General features: G+C 24.9%; 5 protein-coding genes across 7 annotated transcripts; 2 read left to right on the top strand and 3 right to left on the bottom strand.

Moving 5' to 3' along the window:
* Window positions 1-1,434: 1,434 nt before the first annotated feature.
* On the bottom strand, window positions 1,435-2,802 carry LOC112686496. 2 transcript variants are annotated; one of them, XM_025558773.1, is made up of 6 exons: window positions 2,748-2,802; window positions 2,444-2,673; window positions 2,142-2,368; window positions 1,944-2,060; window positions 1,794-1,874; window positions 1,435-1,649 (listed from the first exon to the last, which is right to left on the bottom strand). In XM_025558773.1, exons 1-6 carry the CDS (start codon window positions 2,786-2,788, stop codon window positions 1,494-1,496), a joined length of 852 nt encoding a protein of 283 aa, XP_025414558.1. In that variant the 5' UTR covers window positions 2,789-2,802; the 3' UTR covers window positions 1,435-1,493. The 2 variants fall into 2 exon arrangements, with proteins under 2 accessions (XP_025414558.1, XP_025414559.1); XM_025558774.1 differs by lacking the exon at window positions 1,794-1,874.
* A 241-nt stretch (window positions 2,803-3,043) lies between these two features.
* Window positions 3,044-3,409, bottom strand: LOC112686486 (suppressor protein SRP40-like). Its single transcript, XM_025558762.1, has one exon. The coding sequence runs from the start codon at window positions 3,407-3,409 to the stop codon at window positions 3,044-3,046; it is 366 nt and encodes a 121-aa protein (XP_025414547.1).
* Window positions 3,410-6,921: 3,512 nt separating this feature from the next.
* On the top strand, window positions 6,922-10,324 carry LOC112686489 (short-chain specific acyl-CoA dehydrogenase, mitochondrial-like). Of its 2 annotated transcripts, none has more exons than XM_025558764.1 (9): window positions 6,922-7,314; window positions 7,375-7,511; window positions 7,872-7,981; window positions 8,041-8,192; window positions 8,249-8,437; window positions 9,362-9,505; window positions 9,570-9,697; window positions 9,758-9,853; window positions 9,924-10,324. In XM_025558764.1, the coding sequence occupies exons 1-9, from the start codon at window positions 7,278-7,280 to the stop codon at window positions 10,140-10,142; spliced, it is 1,212 nt and encodes a 403-aa protein (XP_025414549.1). In that variant the 5' UTR covers window positions 6,922-7,277; the 3' UTR covers window positions 10,143-10,324. The 2 variants fall into 2 exon arrangements, with proteins under 2 accessions (XP_025414549.1, XP_025414550.1); XM_025558765.1 differs by having other exon boundaries at window positions 7,411-7,511.
* A 68-nt stretch (window positions 10,325-10,392) lies between these two features.
* LOC112686487 lies at window positions 10,393-12,163 on the bottom strand. Its single transcript, XM_025558763.1, has 3 exons — window positions 11,993-12,163; window positions 10,974-11,350; window positions 10,393-10,605 (listed from the first exon to the last, which is right to left on the bottom strand). The coding sequence occupies exons 1-3, from the start codon at window positions 12,033-12,035 to the stop codon at window positions 10,393-10,395; spliced, it is 633 nt and encodes a 210-aa protein (XP_025414548.1). The 5' UTR covers window positions 12,036-12,163.
* Window positions 12,164-12,293: 130 nt separating this feature from the next.
* Window positions 12,294-16,325, top strand: LOC112686492 (m7GpppX diphosphatase). The gene is made up of 6 exons (XM_025558769.1): window positions 12,294-12,884; window positions 12,971-13,128; window positions 13,202-13,441; window positions 13,512-13,629; window positions 14,845-14,982; window positions 15,997-16,325. Exons 1-6 carry the CDS (start codon window positions 12,641-12,643, stop codon window positions 16,041-16,043), a joined length of 945 nt encoding a protein of 314 aa, XP_025414554.1. The 5' UTR covers window positions 12,294-12,640; the 3' UTR covers window positions 16,044-16,325.
* The last annotated feature ends 5,763 nt before the right edge of the window (window positions 16,326-22,088 follow it).

The raw sequence follows: 22,088 nt of genomic DNA on the forward strand, positions 1-22,088 counted from the left end.
GGCTGGATCCGCGCCTACCGTGGACCCAATTCACGTAGTATCAAATGTGACCATGGACCCAATTTGAGTATTATTAAAGAACCGCGGACCCAAATCGTGCTTTTTTAAGCAATCAAATATCTCGGGACCCAACTAAAAAGTTTCCTTTACATCAATGTATATCTATATAATTTAAATCACTAAAATGTTATTATAAGTAGGGTGCAGATTTTTATATAATAAAAAAGTCAAAATATGTAAATATTTATGTTCTTATTTTTGCTAAAATATTTATTAAAAAACGTAAGATATTTAACAAAAAAAAAAATTGGTATAATATACCTATTTTTTTTTCCCAAATTTATTCTTCTGATAACGTATATTGCTTATCAAAGTTATCATTTTTTAAAAATTGTCTTGTCAGTTTAATTCTAAAATGTTTAACCTTTCAATTTTCGTATAATGTTCATAACTAAAATTTCAGTTGATACAATCCCGAACTGTAACCCATTATGTTACCTCCCAGTACTTTACTTCTGCGTCATGTGCATAAACCTATTGCAAATGTTGTCATAGAACGTGCGAAACAGTCTCCTGTATTTCGATCATTTGCATATATGCCACCTGCTTAATTTTACAATTGGTGCGAAGTTAAAATGAAAATGTATTTCACGAATCTTAGTACTGATGGCAAGGTCAAGCCCTTGAGTGAAACCATGGCCAGTGAACTTGGGTCGAATCTACTGTGGTGAATGTGCATAGTATGCATGAGGCTCATAAAATTGTTTTTGAAAATAATTTCAATTTTTTTTTTTCATTAAGTAGTGATAAATATATTTGAAAAAATGTTTGTTAAATTCTCAAGATAATTTTTTAAACCAAAACGATTTACGATTATTATTTTTCGAGTTACGAAGAAAAATAATATACGTACCTATATTTTATTTTGTCAAATATACCGTACATAAATGTTGCCTTTTTTTATAACTTATCGTCAGTATTTCTCAATTATTAAAAACTGTTGAGAAATTATGTAATCAACCTCTTCAACATACCAACTAGACAACATTTTCTATATAAAATCTTTAATAATTGTGATTATCATTTTGGTTGAAATTGTGTATACAAACACAAAATAAAACACATCATATTTAAGCCAATACATTCCACATTTCACTCAGAATTTAAAATACAACGATGTAGTAATGGAGAATAGCAGTTACATGATTTAATAATAATGTACTATGTATTATTATTATAACAGGTACATTACAATATTAATAATAACAGCTAACAGAAATCGTGTAAAATAAATAATGATTTTTCCAAATATAATTAAATATAATTTTTGATATAATTTCTTAACAGAATACAATATAACGTACTAAATTATAAATTAATCAGTTATTAATATAATATTTTATATTATAACTATTGTGATAAATAGGTGGACTGTACTTGGACTCTAAATTGTTTTCAGATGGTGGAGGTGTAGATGAAGGTGATGACAATATTTATGGCGAATTATTATACTTCTCTTCCACATCACTCATTATCTCTAACAACATCGCTGCAGCAGCCTGACCTTCTTCTGCCATAAGTATTTCATCAGCCGTTAAACTGATAGGTTCAACTTCAATTTGCCTCTCTTGTACTATTTCTTCTTCCGTCTAAACAATATCAGTTATAATTAATTTTGGTTCTAATTTTATGGCATCTAAATTGGTTTTAATTGATTCTTCTTGAATCAAATCAAGTATAGGTGTTGAAGGTGGTGGTGATGTTGGTGTAGTTGGAGATGGCTCATGAAATACCTCTTTTTTAATCAATGGAATACTAATTGGTTCTGATTCAACTGATTCTTGTTTCACTGTAATATTATCAAATCCATCCAACTGCACAGGAAATTTTACATCTAATTGTGAAGATGAAGATGAAGATGATTGTGCTGATTGTTTACTAACCTTTGTTCGTTTCACTCGAGACCGATCGCTAGTTGCTGACCTCTTTTTCTCATTTCCCAATGAAACAGCTGGTTTTATCTGTTCTTTTATTAGGTCAAGTCTTATTTGTTCTTTTTCCTTAAAAAAAAAAAAAAAATAAGTAAAAATATTATACCTATTATACCTGTCATAAATATTAAATTGTTTTAAAAAATATACTTGTTCAATTTTCTTCTGTTTTCTCTTATGAGATAACAACATTTCTCTATACATATCTTCAGTTGGATCAAAATGATTACTCATAGGCAAAGCAATTTTAGACAAATCTATTCCTTCAGAAAATGTTGCTAAAGTAGAAGTGATAGTTTCTACTTCCGGTGAAAGAGAATTTTGTAAAACAGCTAAATTACGCCGTTGTTTTTTAGACAGACGAGCAGGTGGTCCTTCTAAATAAAAGAAAAAATATAAAATTTAATAAAAAATACAACATTTTAAAACCAAACATCTAAAAACATACAAACCTTGATAATTGCTATCTGAACTATTATCAGAATCATCTCCTACTAGATGTTTAATATCAGAAAGCTCACGAAAACATATTCTTCTTATTTGCTGATGCATAGTATAACTATTACTACCCCCAGTATTTATCGTGGATGTAGTTGAAACCCCATTAAGAACATTAATAATCTTTGTACGTCCAGAGAGTAATTTTTTTAATGTATTAAAACGGTTAATACGTTGATTTTTTCTGGAACATCAATTAATAACACTAATTAAGTACATTAACAGAAATTAAAAAATATTTCTTTAAATAATCCATACCTATATTTTTGTTTGAGAGTACGTCTTAACAAAGATTTCATTTTAACAATATCAGGACGATAATATCCATTTTTTGATTTGTCATGAAAATCATCAATTGGATTAACTCTAAATCGAAAACTTTGACCACCAAAAAGCATTCTTAAAGTGATTTTTTTTTCCATTAAATCATTTTCAGGAAAAGTTGGAAGAAAATTCTACAAAAAAAAAAAAAAAAAAAAAATGTTATTATGTTTTACACTTAATTTCATTTTTTATAAGTTTTATTTGTATAAAGGTGAGTTTCTGTTACACAATTATACCTTTGAATGTTGCTTTTGTTGGTCACTTAAGCATACCCAAGAATTAACAGAAAAAAGTTGCTTGAAAACTTCTTCATCTTCGCACATTCCAACAGGTAAACTAAGCTCAGTTTTATTAGCCACTACAGTTTCAGTTTTGAGTGATATAGTTTCGTCTTCATCTGCAGTACTAGTACTTTCAGAATCAGAGCCTGACTGACTACTACTACTACTGGATGCAGATGAATTCGTGCTAGATGTTGATGTTTCAGAATCGTCGTCACTATCATCCTGTTCAATTTCAGAAGACGACAATTCTTCTTCATCTGTATTTGAAGTTGATTCTTGCGGCCAATTATCATAATTATTATACCCCGACATTATTGAGTCAAAATATAATTACTGAAATTAGTATAAAAAATATTAAACCAATTACTAGTTTCAAAGTTAATACTAACATAACATTTTCATAAACAATTTATATTTTTAAATTACCTAGGTAATATTCAATTTTTTTAAAAATGTTATAAATAAAATATTGGCTATAAAAAAAAAAAAGTAGTTCAGAAGACACTTTGAAATTTTTTGTTTAAGTATTAAAATCTGTTTTCAATAAATCACAAACAAAATTCAAGGTCATGGATCCATAAAATAATATTTCTATATAAATTACTTTACATAATTACTTTCCATCGAACATGTTAATTGATTAAAAAACTACCAATAGTAAATTATTTAGAAAAATAATGCGGATAAAAGATATAACTAAAATATTAAATAAATTGATTAATAAATAAATGATTGCTAGTTATTAATATTTACTTGGTATCTAATTTATATTATTAAGTAAAATATCATTACACTTTTATGTTCCTATCATTTTAACTACCCTCAATAAAATAGTAGTTTTTCTATTCATTATTATTTATCTTAATATTTTGGTATGACCCTTAGTTTAATATATTTTTATATGTATACATTTATAAAGTGTGTCACCAATTAGGTATTATCTGTATTATACTATCACATTACATTGTTTAAGGTTTTCACCCATTTATTGTTAAAAAAAATAAATAAACAAATAAAAAAATGTACCTTATTATGTGGGGGCTGTATCCCTCATAGAAATTTCTGTAAGCCCCTCATTTTATCAAAAATTAATAAATTCTAGTTTTAAATGTTTTTATAATTTTTTTAAAATTCATCAAGCTTTAAATATTAGCAGTCTTTTGTGTATTAACAATTATTGCACTAACATGATGTATGTATGATGATGTACATTGCGGATTTATTTTTGATTTTTCAAGTAAGAATTAATTATTTAACTATGTATACGCATTATATAATTATGGTAGAATTGAATAGTCCTCGAAGTAAAATGTACCGTTGACGGTAGTCAAATATCTACTATTGTTTAATATTAGGCAACATTCAGACGAGTAATGTCGTATCGACTGTCAAACGTGTCATGGGATAAATGCGAGTGTACAATGTTCATCAATATGGTTATACAATAGTACAAGTATTGTTCTTAAAAGTTTCTATCGTGATTACCACGTAAAGCTTACGAAGGATGCGATATAATTAATATAACATAATGTAATTCTTCGTAAAAATCATTATACTTATAAATCAAAAATATCGCTATCAAAATTATTTGTTTTTATATTTATTCGGATTATGCCGACGATGATTGGATATAATCCAGTGACATTGAAATGTACTGCGGGTACGCGTATCAGGTAAAAACAAGTCAGAAAATGAAGTTGAAACGTATTACGGATTACGATCGACCGCCCATCGGAGAATTCGATCGTAGTGCGCGTTGAGGACTATGTTTTTAAAGCGCGCGCACTCTGTACACGAGTTATTTCATAATAACGCATACATATCGGTGACGTTTACAGAGAGATTTAGGGGGTGGAGAACAGCAGCTGTTCCGTATACTTCGAGCAATACATAAAAAAGCCTTTATACGTGAATTAAAAAAAAAAAAAAAAAATGTAATGCATAGATTTATTGGATAAATGTTTTATTATAATAGAAAATCATGTACGGTATGAATATTTGTATTTGTATGCTGGCCACATCGATCGATCCCCGCTTCTGGGGGCTCTTTTCTTTTTTTTTTTTTATTTCTGGAACATTTAAAGCATTAGCTACTTCAGTAATGCATCTACTAACTGAAGCTTGACTTACAGCAGCACCTCTGTGTTCCCCTATATCTTGCTGGTAACTTCCACTTGCAAAAAATCTGAGAGCTGTTAATAACTAGCAAAAAAATAAAATAAAAAATATTAAATCAATTAAAAATAAATTTTAAATTTGTATGTACCTATTATTTTCTATTACTAACCTTTCTTTGAATACTTAGTCCAGCAATTGTTGACGGACTTGAAATGAAAGGACTTAACTCATCCGTTAACTTTTGTACAAGCACCTTACTTAAACGATAAGTACCAATAAACTGTTGAGTGCTAAAAAATTAAATGTATATAATGATCGATAATTTTTGGAAAGCAATTATATATTTGTTTATAACTAAATATATATATATATAAAATAAAAACTTACCAAAAGGATCTTCTTGTTTCATAACTCGTCTTACTTCATTAGTAATATTAATTTCGTTTTGAATTTCTAATTCATTAATTTGCATTATATTGTAAATCTCAAAATCGTCATCAAATGCCATGATAAATATTTAAACATTCATTCTCGTTCGCGAACTATACTCTTTTAATTATTAATTATAGATTATAGTACTAAATACGATACAAGTACGAACAATAAATTGAAAAAACTGATAAATTAGTTGATTACAGTGAAAATTGTGTGTCGAAAACAGTTTTCGACACCAAATTCACTATCGTTGTATATTGTCGAATATTCCTATCGAACTAATGATCGAAAGCGGTTTGAGAATAGTATTTTTGTTATCAATCGAAATCAAAGTTGTTTTCGATCAACTATTGATCGAAAGCGTGGTTCGATACGTTTGAGAATAGACCCCCTGGATACAAAGTGATCTTTATTATACATTTTTAAGTTTATGTAAGAAAATTATAACACATACATTACAGATTATGGTAAAGTTTTAAAATTTTGATTTACAATAACAAATTGAAAAGTCATTAAAAATTAGTCACTGTTATTTTAGTTAAACGTTTATATATTAAGAAGGAATTTTAATTTTAATTTAATTAATATAATTCTAACTACATCAATTTTACATAAAACATTAACAATAATTTAATTAAAGATGTATTTAGACTTATTTATAGGGGAGGAGGCGACTTAATTTTTTCTTTAATTCAGGCTCAATATTTTCAAGTCAAATTGTTGTTAATTTTTAAATCATGTGAATCCTTAATATTTGTGGTTTTTTTTAATCTAATGCTGGATCCACTTTGAATCGACTTCTGTGTAGTTCTTTTTTAACGTCTGTTTGTGTTTTGAAAGTTATGCTCTTGAGTTTTATTTGATTTTTTACTAAGTATGGAACCGATAAAAATCCCAATTCAGTATCCACTGCTGTGCGTAATTTGTTTCATTATAAAATGATCCACATTAAAAAAAAATGTAACGTGTATCTAACACCCCTAAATTTAATGGGGTGCTGGTAAAATTAATTCATTGGGACATTGATGTTAGTAATGAAGATCATCATTCTCAGAATACTTTTTTGTGCAATAATATAGTATGTAATAATAACAATAGCCAATAAATAAATACATGTTACATATGATTTAGATACATTTATTTATTTTATTTTTATTCATTTTAAATTACAAAACAAGAATTTCTATGCATTATTTATGTTGTTATCAGTTGTTATTTTAGCTTCATCTTGTTATCTTATCATATTAATTTTTATCAAATACTCAAAACCTTAAATTTTTAAATCGTACCATTTTTGACGGCCCACCGATGTCTTTTCGTGTTAAAGTCCTATTTGTTGACCTTGCTTTCTTTGCTTTCTTGACAGTAAACTTCTTGGTTTAAAAAAAAAATTATATTCACTTATACAATTATAATTTTATGTTAGTTTTCACAAAAGTGATCAATGTGCATATGTATCAGTTTTGTTTATGTATTATTATATGATTTTGTATAGTTAGTTTCTTTATTATTCTAATCAGTTTGATTTTTTATTCAATCACTTTTTTTATATCTTAGACTTATCTATAATGTATTCATCAAATAATACGTAAATTATTTTAATTGTTTAACATTAACAAACATCATAATGCATTCAATCAACTCCATCATACGGCAGTCAACTGGTAAGGTTAATTTTTTTTTTAAATTTATCTATTATTTGAAAGATTGTTTTTAATATCTAGGCATTCGTAACATGTCTTGTTTTATTTTACCTGAAGTCCATACAAAATTAAAGAATGTATGTCGAGAATTCTCTGAAGTTGAATTACGGCCTATAGCTGCTACACTGGACAATAAACAAATATTTCCTTCTAAACAAGTAAATAAATGCAGGTTATTTCACTAATAGATTTTCCAATTTGAAATGTTATATTTATGGAGCATGTATTTCATCATCAATTTAAAAATTAAATTATCCTTATATAACATAACCAGTATATTTTATCAACTTATTTTAGAGATTGAAATGTTGATAAATTATATTTAAATTTAACCAGTATTGCATTTTATAATTTTAATAAATTATTTTCAATTTTTTATTAAAATTACTTATATGTATATGGTATTTAGTTACATAACAATTTAGAAATGATTTAATTGTAATTAAATACTAAAATATAGGATTATTTTATAACTTAAGATTTTAATATTTTAAAATTTATTATTTACCTTATTGCAGATAAAACAATTAGCTGATTTAGGAATTATGGGATTAGTAGTTGACAAGAAATATGGTGGTTTTGGGGCAGACTCTCTTGCTATGTCAGTAGCTGTAGAAGAAATATCTAGGTTGATACCTTTGCTATTTTCTTAATAAAATATTTATTTACTAATATGTTCATTATTAGATGCTGTGGTGGAACAGGTACTATAGTTAGTATTCATAATGCTCTATATGCAGGTATAATGAACAAGATTGGCACTCCAGATCAAAAAACAAAATTTCTATCTCATTTTATAAAAAATGGAATTGTTGGGTGTTTTGCTCTTAGTGAACCAGGTAATGATTTAAGAGTTTCAGTCACAATTAATACAGCTATATTATTTCAAGGTTAGGCAGTGGTAGTGATGCTGCCAATATGTGTACAGTAGCAAAACGTAAAGGAAATAATTGGGTATTAAATGGTACAAAAGCTTGGGTAACAAATGGTATTGAAGGCGGTGCAATTATTGTGATAGCTCGTTCAGATCTCTCCAAAGGCCATAAAGGAGTATCTGCATTTATTGTTCCAACAAATAGTCCAGGTAATTTAAAATTTATAACTTTTACTAAACTCAAATTTTTACATTAACTGTTATAGTGTATTCAAAGATAAAGGAAACATGAAATATTTCCATCACATCACCTTGTATTTTATTTGGGCTTTTTTTTTATCTGTAAAAGGACTTGAATTTACATTTATTTTTGAAAAATTAAAATTTTTAACAATTTTTTCTGAGCATGCGCAGTAAAACAAATTTTTTTTAATGGCAACCTTTATTTCTTTATTTTTGAGTTCATATTTGGATTACATTAATTTTTAAAACAATTTTGACTTATAAAGTTTTGTTCTGTCTTGAAAATTGACTAATTGAGTCTTTGCGTTTATTTGTTTATTTTTTATATATGTAGTATATATTATATACCATTTATTTATAATACATTTAGGTATAATACTGTACATTTTAAAAATATCTAACTAATTTTTACCAATTTTGTCGATATATTAGGTTATATTTTTTCTTTTAACCAAATTTTTAGTTTGATTAAATACTTCACCTGACAAATTATAATAATCAATTTTGTAATTTTGATCAAAGATTGAATTGTATCCTTCATTGTTTCTTGACGAAGTACAATAGGTTTTTATATTATATATTATTTATATAATTTGTTTTAAAATTGCTATTAATTGTTTATATGACTATTTAATTTTAAATACAGATTTACCTGAGTCCTTATACAGATAAAAACTAAAATAAAATACAAGATAATGTGTTGAAAATATTTCGTGTTATATTTATCATTGAACACACTGTATTTAAAAGCGTTTGACAAAACTTTGATTCATTTAAATGGTCAAAATGTTGAGAAATTCAATTGTTGAGTAAAATACAAATAAAAATAGCTTATGCTGATTAAAAGTACACTATATTATGTAAATTATATTTATTTATTTTATGTTTTAGGACTGACAAAGGGCAAAAGAGATGATAAATTGGGTATTAGAGCGGCATCTTCTTGTAATATTATACTGGACAATGTTATTGTTCCAACTGAAAATATGTTGGGCAATGAAGGTGATGGTTTCAAAATAGCTTTATCTGGAATCGGTGAGTTGAAGGTTTAACTTGAGTTTATAATTGAAAATATTTCAATTTAACTTGTGCTATATAGATTTAGCTAGGATTGGTATAGCATCTCAAGCATTAGGCATATCCCAAGCAGCATTGGATTGTGCTATAGACTATGCCGGAAAGAGAATTGCTTTTGATAATGCTATAATTAAATTATCAGCTGTTCAAGTATAAAGTCGTTAGCTATTAATATAATTATAAAATATATAAATATTTATTTAATTTCAGCAAAGATTAGCTAAAATGGCTACACGATTGGAAGCAGCTCGACTCTTAACATGGAAAGCAGCATGGTTAAGAGATAATGATCAACCTTTCACTAAAGTAATTTCTGAAACAATAACATTTTAAAATTTAATTCTATGTATTTTTTTTTTAATTTATGTTTTTTCAGGCAGCATCAATGGCCAAATTAGAAGCATCACAGACCGCGACATTTGTTACACACAATTGTATACAGATTCTTGGGGGAGTAGGATATGTTAAAGACATGCCAGCTGAACGACATTATAGAGATGCAAGAATAACTGAAATATATGCAGGCCCAACTGATATTCAATATTTAGTTATTGCTGAAAATCTAGCAAAAGAATATGGACTTAAAACTAGATAAAACTTCAAACTATATTTTTTTCTGTAATTCTATGAATATTGGTGGTGGAGAATTTATATTTCAAGACTGTTATTTTTTAAAATTTATAAATTATTAATTATATAAAATATAACAAGTAATTTATATGCATATGTTCAAAGGGAAGAAAACTACATTTCAAAATTAAAATATCTACCTTTATTTATCATGATTTAATTTCATATAAAAACTTAGTTTTATTATACTATTACATTGTTAACGATTTTGAAAATCATACTGGTTTATACGAAGCCATAAATTTTTTTCTTCGTTCCTTGGCCTCCAACTTGTTTTGTTTTTTAATTTGAGCTTTGGCTATTAAATCTTTAATAACAAACTCTGGTAATCGTTTTCCTCTCCATCTATTTGGTAATATTGTCATATTAACAATATTTAATTTTTCTTGCACATAATTAGCAGCACTGAATTTTTCAGCTTCTTTAATCTTTAATATAAATAAATAAAAGTATTAATAAAGTTATGTAAATAAAACCATAATTTCTTTAATAACTAATGTATAAAAGACTCGTAAATTCAAATATTTTGTGTTTAAATATATCAAAAAATAATTGAGCTAAGTGAATAGGATAAAAGTAATTTAATTAAGGACTAATTTAAAGTTGTAACTTTAATAAAATGAATGCAGTACGTAAAGAAAATAATATTCTATTTAAGCTAATGAAGATATATTTTTTATTATGTGTTTTATTAATTTTTAACTATATGCTGTTGTTTATATATTAAACTTTATTAATTTAAGTTAGTTTGAATTACTAACTATAATTATCTTGTTTAGAATAATTATAGTTTTACCTGTCCCATTAATTCAGCTTGGAAAGCTTTTTCTTTCCTCATTTCTCTTTTTTGTCTGACTTTAGCCCAAATATATTTCATACGTTTTCTTAATTTTCTCAACTTGTGTTTTTTCATTTTCTTACGCCGAATAACTATAAGACGTGCTGCTTGAATTTCATTATCATTGTTAATTAGTGGATCGATCAATGTAAGTGTTATCGTTGGTCGAGGAATTCTAAAGGGAGTACAAGGACATGGCTTATCTATAATTTTTTTGGTTGATACAGTAGGCAAATTAATTGAAATTGGCAAGGTTGGTGAACCCAAAGGAGACTGATTAAGTGAACCTATAGACCGTATTGTTGGATATACTTGTCTATCAGCAACAATTTTAACTGAAAAAGACATGAAAAATATATTTATTATTTAATGATAAAGATAAAATTTAATCAGCGTATAAACCAGTTACTTACCATCAACAGAATAATTATTATTATTAATTTTTAGTAATGAAATTTGTTATTAGATTAGATGATTTTTTTTCAAATTGTATTAACAGAACAAAATGAATACTTCTTGAAAGTTCTAGAGATATAGATTATGGTTTGATTTCAATATTATAGTGAACAATTATAATTACAATAGGTACTTTGTAATTTTCAAAACGGGTAAATTTAACTATTCTTAAAAACTGCAAGAATTTAAATTGTTTTTATAATAGTTATATTTTATTAGGTTGCAATTCAATTAACCATAAAGTAATAATTAATTATTTTAAATAAGTTAATTGTGGAGACATAAAATATTTTCTAGATATTTATCTAGAACAGTATTCTTAAAGCATCAATAAAAATATAAAATAGGAATATAATGTATATGTCTTTCAATAAAAACAATTAGCATATTAGTTCACGTTAGATAAATAAATCATTGGCAAATTATTAAAAAAAAAAATTGCTATACGAATGATACAATTATATGATCAACCGTGTTGTGCATAGCAATGTTAACAAATAAATAACTCCTTGATCACTTACTATTAGCGAAACTTCGTATGACGGATCTCAAGTTGTTAAGCATTTTGATGAAGAAAACAAGAAAACTTATATATTTTTATTTACGCTAGATATTTATACCATGACATAAGACTGTAGACAGTCTTTAGCATAGAACTGAAATGCAGTCTAAATAACAGAAACCCATACGTGTAAAAAATAAAATACAAATCAGAAAACGTGATTAGGTTTTTTTTCGGTCCAGTATCAATATCGAGTAGTGAAGCCGCTAACCACGGTCATCGATACTCACGAAACTTAATGCGATATAATCATGCCGCGTTCTCGACGAATTGATAACGTTTAGTCGTTGATCAAATTTTCGTTTCTAACATTTGAAATAGTACAAATATATCGTTTACCATTGTAAATCGTCTATCAAACAACAGTATTATTGTCTACACCTAACGGTTCGCTACGGCGTTACGTCTAATTCTTGTTTGCGTTTCATATGGTCTCGTTGTGAGTTCTCGTTTTTAAGTAAGTTTCTCATCCGATCGTCGTTAACACACGCTCATAGTACCACGTTCTCTGTAAGCTTTCGGTGTTATTTTCGTTTGACCAGTACGTATTTTATAAATCAAACTACATGTACTTAAGTGCCTCTCGTTGAATCATTGTGCACGCGTAATGGATCAGCAACATAGTTTTGATGGATTCAGTCTCAGACGAATTCTGACGAATGATACGGAACGTAAAATGATCGCCGTCGAAGGAAATTTCAATGGTGGTATAGAACCAGCCGTTGTTGTTTTGGAAAAGTATGCTTTTGACGAGGCTTCTGTGTTGAATGTGTGCAACTCTGGTACGAAATTAAAGTTAAATATGGAAAACGACGTTTACAAATCATTCAGTTGTGTGCCACCATTCAATGGTAAATATTAAAATTATATGTTCAGTTACGTTTTTATTCAGCCCCAAATCGAAATATGTATCCTAATTATTATTATTGTAATTTAGAAAACATTGCTTTCAACAAGATGGACTTGATATACCCAGCGTCAGAAAAGCATATATTAAAATTTTCAAGCCAACCCATTTATCTGGTGCAAGAAACTGAAGACATTTATCAGAATATAACTCTACCTCATATCTTAAGTAACAGTTTGTCATTACAAGTAGGTTTGATTTGAAATGGTTCTAGATTCATGTAAAAAAAAAAAAAAATTATTTACATAAATGTTTATTTAGTGGGTGTACAATTGCTTGGAGTATAAATCTGAAAAAGAAAAAATCAAATATGATACTGCTTCCGAGAATCAAAAAAATGATGATAATGATGGCTTTATACTTTTGCCAGATCTTAAATGGTCTGGTAAGATTAGTGAATTGTATTTGTTAGCTATTGTTAAAAAAAGAAATATTAAATCGCTTAGAGATTTAACAGCTGATCATTTACAGTTATTAAAAAATATTTTAAATAAAGGATCGGTATGTACTTATACTATAAATATATTAATATGTTTGACATCTAATAATATATTATATTTATTTTATTTAGGCTGCTATTTTTAAATTGTATGGAGTTGAACTATCTCAATTACGCATTTATGTACATTATCAACCATCATTCTATCATTTTCATGTTCACTTTACTTATTTGATGCATAAACCTGTAGGTTGGTAATTTTCCATTCTAAAATATAATTTTTATATGTTGTAAGAACAAAAAGTTCCCGGAGTTTATTTATAAAAAAAAACTATTTTACTTATCATGAATATGATGAATAGAATTAAAAGTACATGTAATTTACTATAAGTATGTAAAAATCATTAAAACTACATTAGTTTCATGTTAATTGTTATCGAATCTACAAAAGACAGTTAACGCATTTTGTTAAAATGGCGCAATTTCAACAACGGACCAACATTAAATTTTGCTTTAAACTTAGAAAAAAGGGTTGAAAATGGACAAACAGTTAACTCTAGTTTTTATATTGAAGTTTTAAACCATTTAAAAAGTTTGATCCAGAAAAATAGGAAAATGTATGGTTTTTGCACCACGAAAATGCACTGTGTTACATCTTTTGCAGTTCAGCAATTTTTAAGAATTTATTAGAAAGATTCTCACAATTTTCCAATCCCTATATTCACTAGATATTGCATCATGCCAATTTCTGGCTTACTTCTAACTTAAAACTTGGACTCAAAGGTGAACATTTTGCGACGATTAAAGTTATTAATGCTATTGTGATGGCTAATCTCATGGTCATACCAATAGAAGGATATCAAAGATATTTTGAATAGTTTTAAATTTGTTAGAGTAAGTGTGTCTGTTCCCAAAGACAATATTTTGAAGGAGATTTAGTTAATTTTAGTTTAAATTGTATACATGAAAAAATCAATTAAAATTCCAGGAATTTTTTTATTATACACATAAAATATAATTTAGGGTTTACCTTAGTTTTAGTTCATTGTCCCTTAGTAATACATTTTTAACTTATTGTTACAGTTTTTACTATTAGTAAAATCACATATTTATATTTTATTCAATGCATTTGACTGAGTTTATGATAAATTATTACTATTATTTAAAGAAATGTAATATATAAAATATTGATAATAGTGATATAAAATTATAATTTCCTTTATTTTCTTTAATACAAACATTGCAATTTTTAATTTATATAAGTTTTTTTGTGTATAAAGTAATTTTATTAGTACTTTCTAATTAGATTATAAATTAATGCTATTGAAAAAAAAAAAAATGATTTAACATTTTTATAAGTTTCAATACATTTATTATTATTTGTTAGAGGAGCTTCCTAATTATTTGAATTTATCATTTTATATATATACAAATATCATAATTTAAAATTAATTAATATTTTTAGGAATCAATGTAGAAAAAGCACATTTACTAACAACAATAATCAACAATATTGAGATGCAAGGAAACTATTATCAAAAGGCCATGTTGAATTATACTATTAAAGAAAGTGATCCTTTGTTTAATTGTTTTGTAGAGAGAGGTAATTACACATATATTTACTTATTTTATATTTATATTGATGGTTCAATTACAATTTTTAATTCTTCCATGTTTCTGCATCAAGAATGAGGTTATTTTTATTGATTTATTTTATTAAATACTTAATGAAATAACAACATTCATTCAAACATTTAAATCATATAAAAACAAGAAAAAAAAATCCCTTGGCTATCCAGTTTTTATTATTTTACAGCTTCACTACTTTTTCTAACTCATATTTCAAATTTCTATGAATTGAGTACTATGAAAATCATAATATGATTTACAATATTTATTCAATATTATTGTGTTTGTTATAGTTGGAGTTATTATTTTTTATTTAGAATAAGTTATGATTAATATAATGTTAAATTCAAGTATACCATTTTAAATATATTTTCTTAAACAAGCTAACTCAACAATGTGTGTACTTATTTTTCTATTGCTCAGTAAACATCTATATAAAAATGAAACTTTCATTTACTTGTTTGCATTATACACACCAATACAGTGGTGGATCTACGGGGGTGGATATGGGGGATAGATCCTCCCCATGGGCAAAGAGTTAAAAAACATTTTTTTGCAACCAATTCAAATTTTGCATCTACAATTTAAATAAAAACTATTCTTTTATTATTTCGTTTTCATTATTTTGTATCCAAGAAGGATAAACTAGTATACATTAGTATCTAACTTCATATCAGATTACATATATACACCTTGTATTTATAACATGACCTGGAATACAGACATAGAGTAATGGCACAGTCATCAAGAAAATTAAATTTTGTTTTGTAAATTTAGTAGAATAAAGCTTATTATACCTATACATATTATGTACAAAATATTTTATATCCCCCCCATGATAAAATCCTAGATCCGCCACTGCATCAATGCATGCATATTAAGATTTATGTTGTTTTGTTATTTAGAGTTTTTTAAACCCTTAAAAACATTTATTTAAAAAATATATCTTTTACAATGCTAATTTATAAAATTATGTTTTTATGCCTAGGTATTCTTCGTAAAGCTAAACCACTTGATGAAACAAATAATTTATAAGCACTTATTGATTGTGATACAACAATTTAATTTATACTTGTAAGTATATAATACTATTTTTTCTATTATAACATATAATGTATTATTATTACTTGGCTGGTTGGGTTATTATTGTATCCTTTTATGTACTTTTTTTTTTTGTATATATATTTGGTAAAAACTAAAATTATAGATTTGAAATGTTTTACTTGAATTGGTAATAAGTATTGAGTTGAAAGTTCTATAAATTAAATATTGACTTTTCACTTAATATAAATCATAAAGTGTTTTAGTTTTTGAACATTACGTGGTATTATTTTAATTGGTTATTTTTTCTCCTAGATGTTTAAAATTTTAAATACATATATGATTGTTAAAACCATGTTAAAAGTATTTAGTAATTTGATAAAAAGCGTTTTTAAGGCGAGGGATCATATAAAACTCCTATAAAAATGGTCAGATTAAAAGTACTCATATTTAATTTACTATTTCTATACATCTAAATTCTTATAAATAATGAAAGATAAATGGTTCTGAAAAAATATTTTTTTCTTTCTAGATTTGAATCATTATTTTATTATAATGGACCATAGCTTAATATTAGAATATAGTCATAAATATATTTTTACCATGATATAAAATTTGTTACAAATCCAGTAAATATTCTATTTCATCAATTACCTATTAATTAAATTGAAGTGAGTTACATTAAAAATAAAAATAAATATTATTGTTCTTACTTTGATAATAAAGTAATAAAATATTGCTAAATTGAATATTCTCCAATATATTAACTATTTACATTTCAGTTTTGATAAACTATTCTAATAATTATTTAATTTAAAAACACCAAAATAAATTATTTATATTTATTATAATTATATATTAATATTTATATTTAAATTCAATTATCATACTCCAGCAGTAATTTTTACCATTGATTTTAGATTATATTATATTCAAAAAATAATATTTTAATAAAAGCTTTTTAATTTGTATATAATGAGTATTAATTTATTTTTTTTAAATTGTGCTCATGATTATTTACTCTTGACTAATACCAAACACATCTTAAATTATATTTCAAATGCATTTTTATAAACATTTTTTGGATTATGAATAAGTGAAAGATAACATTTAAATAGTTAAATTGTATAATAGATAAATCAATATTTTGTTTTTAATGTAATTTTTTTAAATGATTTTAAAACAATATTTGAGTTTATTGGTAGTATTACCTATAAAATAAATAAAATATGATTAAATTATTATTATAGAATTTTCAGATTTCTCATTCTCTTTATTTGCAAAAGTTGATTTATTTGAACCATTTTTATTTAATGCTTGAACCAACTATATAGTTACTAATTAAGATGAATTATAATATATTTCAAGTGTAATAAATAAAGAGCGGATTTTTAGTATATTAAAATCTTAAAATATGATGCTTATATGCTCTAAAATAAACCTAAAATAATCTCTAAAAGACCTTGTAAATATGCGATATTACGACTTTATTTTCTTTAATAGTTTAATAAAAAAATTAAATTACTGTTATGGGCCATTCCTTTAGTAAAAGGTAAATTATTTAAATATAAAAATTTAAAACAGTTCATACATAGGAATATAATAATAATACAATTATATATAAAAAACAAAGTAGTTAAATAAAAACAATGAACAATTTGTATGCACCATTCCTTGGTAAAAGAAAAATTATTTAAAGGAAAAAACGGATAACAGTTCTATACATAGTAATATAAATATAACAATCAAATTTTTTTTTCTATAAAAATCACAACTCAAAAAATTAATAAAATATGCTTTTTTATGAACAATAATTGAATATATTCAAAAATATGAAAAATAAACTAAATATTCTCTAATGTTCAAAATATGCTAAAATATGTGAAATAAATGTTTTTATATGAACTCTATGATGGATAAATACTTCACATTTTTCATCCTCATAAATCTGCATAAAGTTAATAAAAATATGTAAAAACCTAAAGATCCGCTCTCTAGTAATAAATTATACTTTGTATTTGTGTTTCTTAACTTTTGTATGATGACACTTGGACTTATTATGTCCATTGATTATATCAATGTGTCTCGAGATAGTCGTTGAGAAACACTGTTATGTACTAACAGTATTGTATTCTATTACTTATCAATTACCAATCATATAATATTACAACTATACGTACTTACAGTTTTGGAATAAATTAAAAAAAAATAATAGTTGCAGAGTCAAATATGTATCAAACCAAAATTTAGTTGTACATTAACTACAGCAAATATTTATATAAGCCTCCCTAATAATAACTACTATTTAGCTTAATGATACCTTCTATAATTTAATATAAAATCAATTGAATATTTTTATGGAGTTTGTAAGTGTAAAAAGATTTGACTTTCATTCCTTGGAATTAATTTATAATAAATTGCAACTTTAGTAAACCTTTTTTTCTGTATTTTCTATTAATATGTATGTAATCCTTTAATTTTGTTCTCATTCATAATTTATAAGTTTATATCCATTTGTATGGCAAGTTTATACAGCTGAATTACAGGATTGTTTTTTATTATTGGTATATTATTATTGTCAGGGGTGGCAAACTTTTATTGACCACTGATCGACTTGTGAGTTTTTCTAGGTTGTATTTAAAGAAAATATAAAATTTTGTTCACTAATTAAAAATATATTGTATGTCAATGTATGTTACACTTCAATTTAAAATATTAATAAGTAATAATAACTTTAATTTTACAATTTTACATAACATGTATTTTAATATATTTTTTAATCAACTCAACAAATGCAATAAAGACCCTTATTTAATACAAATTATACATTAGATTACATACAATATACCTTTATAGCTACTCAATCTCGGTGTATAATTGCATTTTTCATAGTTCAATTATTACTTTACTGCCTTTATTAATTGTTATTAATGTAATTTTTATATTTGTAAGTTGAAAAAAGACAAAAATTCACATAAAAAAATAAATATTTTATTTGTTTTCTAAAAAAAATGAAGATAAAAATAAAAGGGAATTGCGATCAACTCATGTTCATTTCACGATTGATTTTTTGGCCACCCCTGGTGTAGGCTACTGCATTAGATTCTTGTATTTAAAACACCATTAGGTATTAATTTATTATATTTTCACTTATTTATATCAGTGATATTTTATGTTAAAATGAATTTCATATGGTAATTTAATATATATACATACATATATATATATATATAAATAATAAGACATAAAAAAATGATTGGAGTTTTACAAAAAATTGGTATAGATGGAAAAGATATACTGTTCATAAAAATTTATATTGACATCAACAAGCTAATATTAGAATAAATAACATACTCTCTAATGATAAGAAATTGAAGAGGAGTTTGACAAGAATTTATACTCTCACCAGTATTTTTTAATTCAGTATATTCAAAAAATAATGCCAGAGGTGTCTTAAAAGATGCGGAGAAAGGTATTATAAATGAAAAGGTTATTAACAATCTTAGATATGCAGGTGGTAATTTTTGATAACTAGCAGCATAGAAAATATACAGAAGATAATGAATAAAGTAGTAACAGTTAATGAAAACCTAGGACTAAATTTAAATACCCAAAAAACTAAATATATGGTAATTGATAAGGAACAAAGTCCAAAAAATGTGCTCAGATTCAACAATACCCTTTTAGAAAAAGTACATAAAATAACTTATATAGGAGAATTAATAATAAATAACTGGGATCATTTTCACAAAATGAAATACCATATAGAAAAAGCAAAAGCGGCTTCTGTAAAAATAAAAAATGTATTCTTCAGTCATCAGTTAAGTACGAACCTCTGAATCAGAATGTTTCGTTGTTATGTATTTACTGTACTTCTTTATGAAGTAGAAACATGGACTCTCTCAACCAAATTCAAGCATTCGAGATTTTAATATACTGCAGAATATTAAAAATTAGTTGGTTGTGATCACATAATGAATATTAATGTACTACAACGAATTAATAAAGATATTGAATTAGTAAAAAAATAAAATTGTGAAAACTTCAATGTCTAGGACATATTATGTGACGCCCAGAAAAATATAGTCTACTACAATTAATAATTCAGAGTAAAGTAGTTGGAAATAGGGGTTGTGGAAGATCTTAAATTTCTTGGTTGAACAACCCCAAAAAGTGGTTTAATACATCTATATCTCTAATAAGGACAACCATTAATAAAGATTAAATTGCTAACATGATTGCCAACATTTGTTAATCAATACGGAAATGAATAGCACTCTAAGAAGAATATTATTTAATAATAATAATAATAATTAAATAATATATACAATCATGTGTCTTATATACCATGCCTTTTTGGATTCATTAAAGTATTGACATTTGACATTGTTCATATTTATGGATTCATATTATAAACTACATTTTTCATTTCAAATTCATATCAAATAATATTCTATGTATTATGTATTGAAATTGAGTTTTATTGAAAAAATAGATTTTAAATTATTTGTTTGACAATATAGTATCTGTTGATGAGTAGATTATTGACATTTTTATAGTCAATTTTCAATTGACTATCAGTACTAATTTTAACTTCATATTAAAATTTCAATTCAATAATTGTTGTACAATTGTAGGTAAACAAGGATTTGAATCAATTATTTTTATTAAACAATCCAAAATATCAGTTTAAATTATATAAAATTCTAGAAAAGAAACCACAAATTTTGTTTGACTGGGCTCCATACTTATTCACGAAGGCCAATTACTGTGGATGTAGCTTGTTTTCATATTCAGAATAAAAATACATTATTATCGTGCTTTGTTAAGTACTTAACTACTCTCTAAAACTACTTTTAAAATTATATTTAAGTAAAATATATCCTAACAATTACAAAAATAGTTTTTTTTAATAAATTTTGATTTTTACATTTGAAATGCAGAAAATAAATAATTTAAATGGGAATAACATGCATAATATAATGAAGCATTAATTACTATAAGTAACGCTTATCTAAATATTACATGAAAAAAGGTATTTAAATACATACATTTAGGAATAACAGTAAAGGTAATTTTTAGTGAAATAATATTAATTGTTTATTTTTTAATTTTATCATAACATTAATTTTAATTATTTATATCTTATAATTTCTTTTGAAAATTTTAGGGTTTGCTGTTCCAGACAATTTTATTTTAGTTAATAGTTGTAATTTAATTATTTCATTTTATTGTAATTATTAATAATATAAGAAAATAGTCTTTATTTTAAAATGTAGATAACTGCAAGCAAAAAAAACTTTAGTAGAATTCTAGATATTTCTGTATTTTCGCTATGGCTCTATAGCTTCCTTTTATCCAGTATAGACATGACATAGCAGTTTTGAATACTATATTATTTTATATTTACTTTGACTTGTAATTGGTAATTTTCTTTATAATGTTTGAACAAAAATATATTCAAAGAATTTATTTTCTATGACATATTCCAAACAATTTGTAAATAATATGAATTATAACACCAAATTTCAATTGTTACATTTTAAATTATAAGAATACTGTTAATTACATTTTGAAACATTTATTTTAAAAATATACTTTTTATAAATTTAATAAATATGTAAAATGATAGTAATTTTGAAGAAATTTATTTTATATAAACATTTAAAGTTTAAATAAGTACATGGTATAATCATTATAATATGATTTTTATAGTAATTAACATTTTAAAACTAATAAAATTAAATAAATAATACCAGCTTTCATGAATATATTATATGATAGGTACTAAAAATTATAATGAAATAATAAATACCTAGATGAATTTATTTTATATTTTCACCAATAACAAAATTTATTAAAGATTTTTATCAAAAACTGTATTTCTTTATTGCTAATTTTTATAAATCATTATTATGATATATATCATAAATCTTATTTTATTTGAATAATTTATCTAATTTAGTTATTACATTTTATTAAAACTCATCTTTATATATATATATATATATATATATATATATATATATATATATATAT

This window comes from Sipha flava, unplaced genomic scaffold (genome assembly GCF_003268045.1).
Source record: "Sipha flava isolate LNK unplaced genomic scaffold, YSA_version1 311_pilon_pilon, whole genome shotgun sequence".
NCBI classification, from domain to species: Eukaryota; Metazoa; Arthropoda; class Insecta; order Hemiptera; family Aphididae; genus Sipha; species Sipha flava.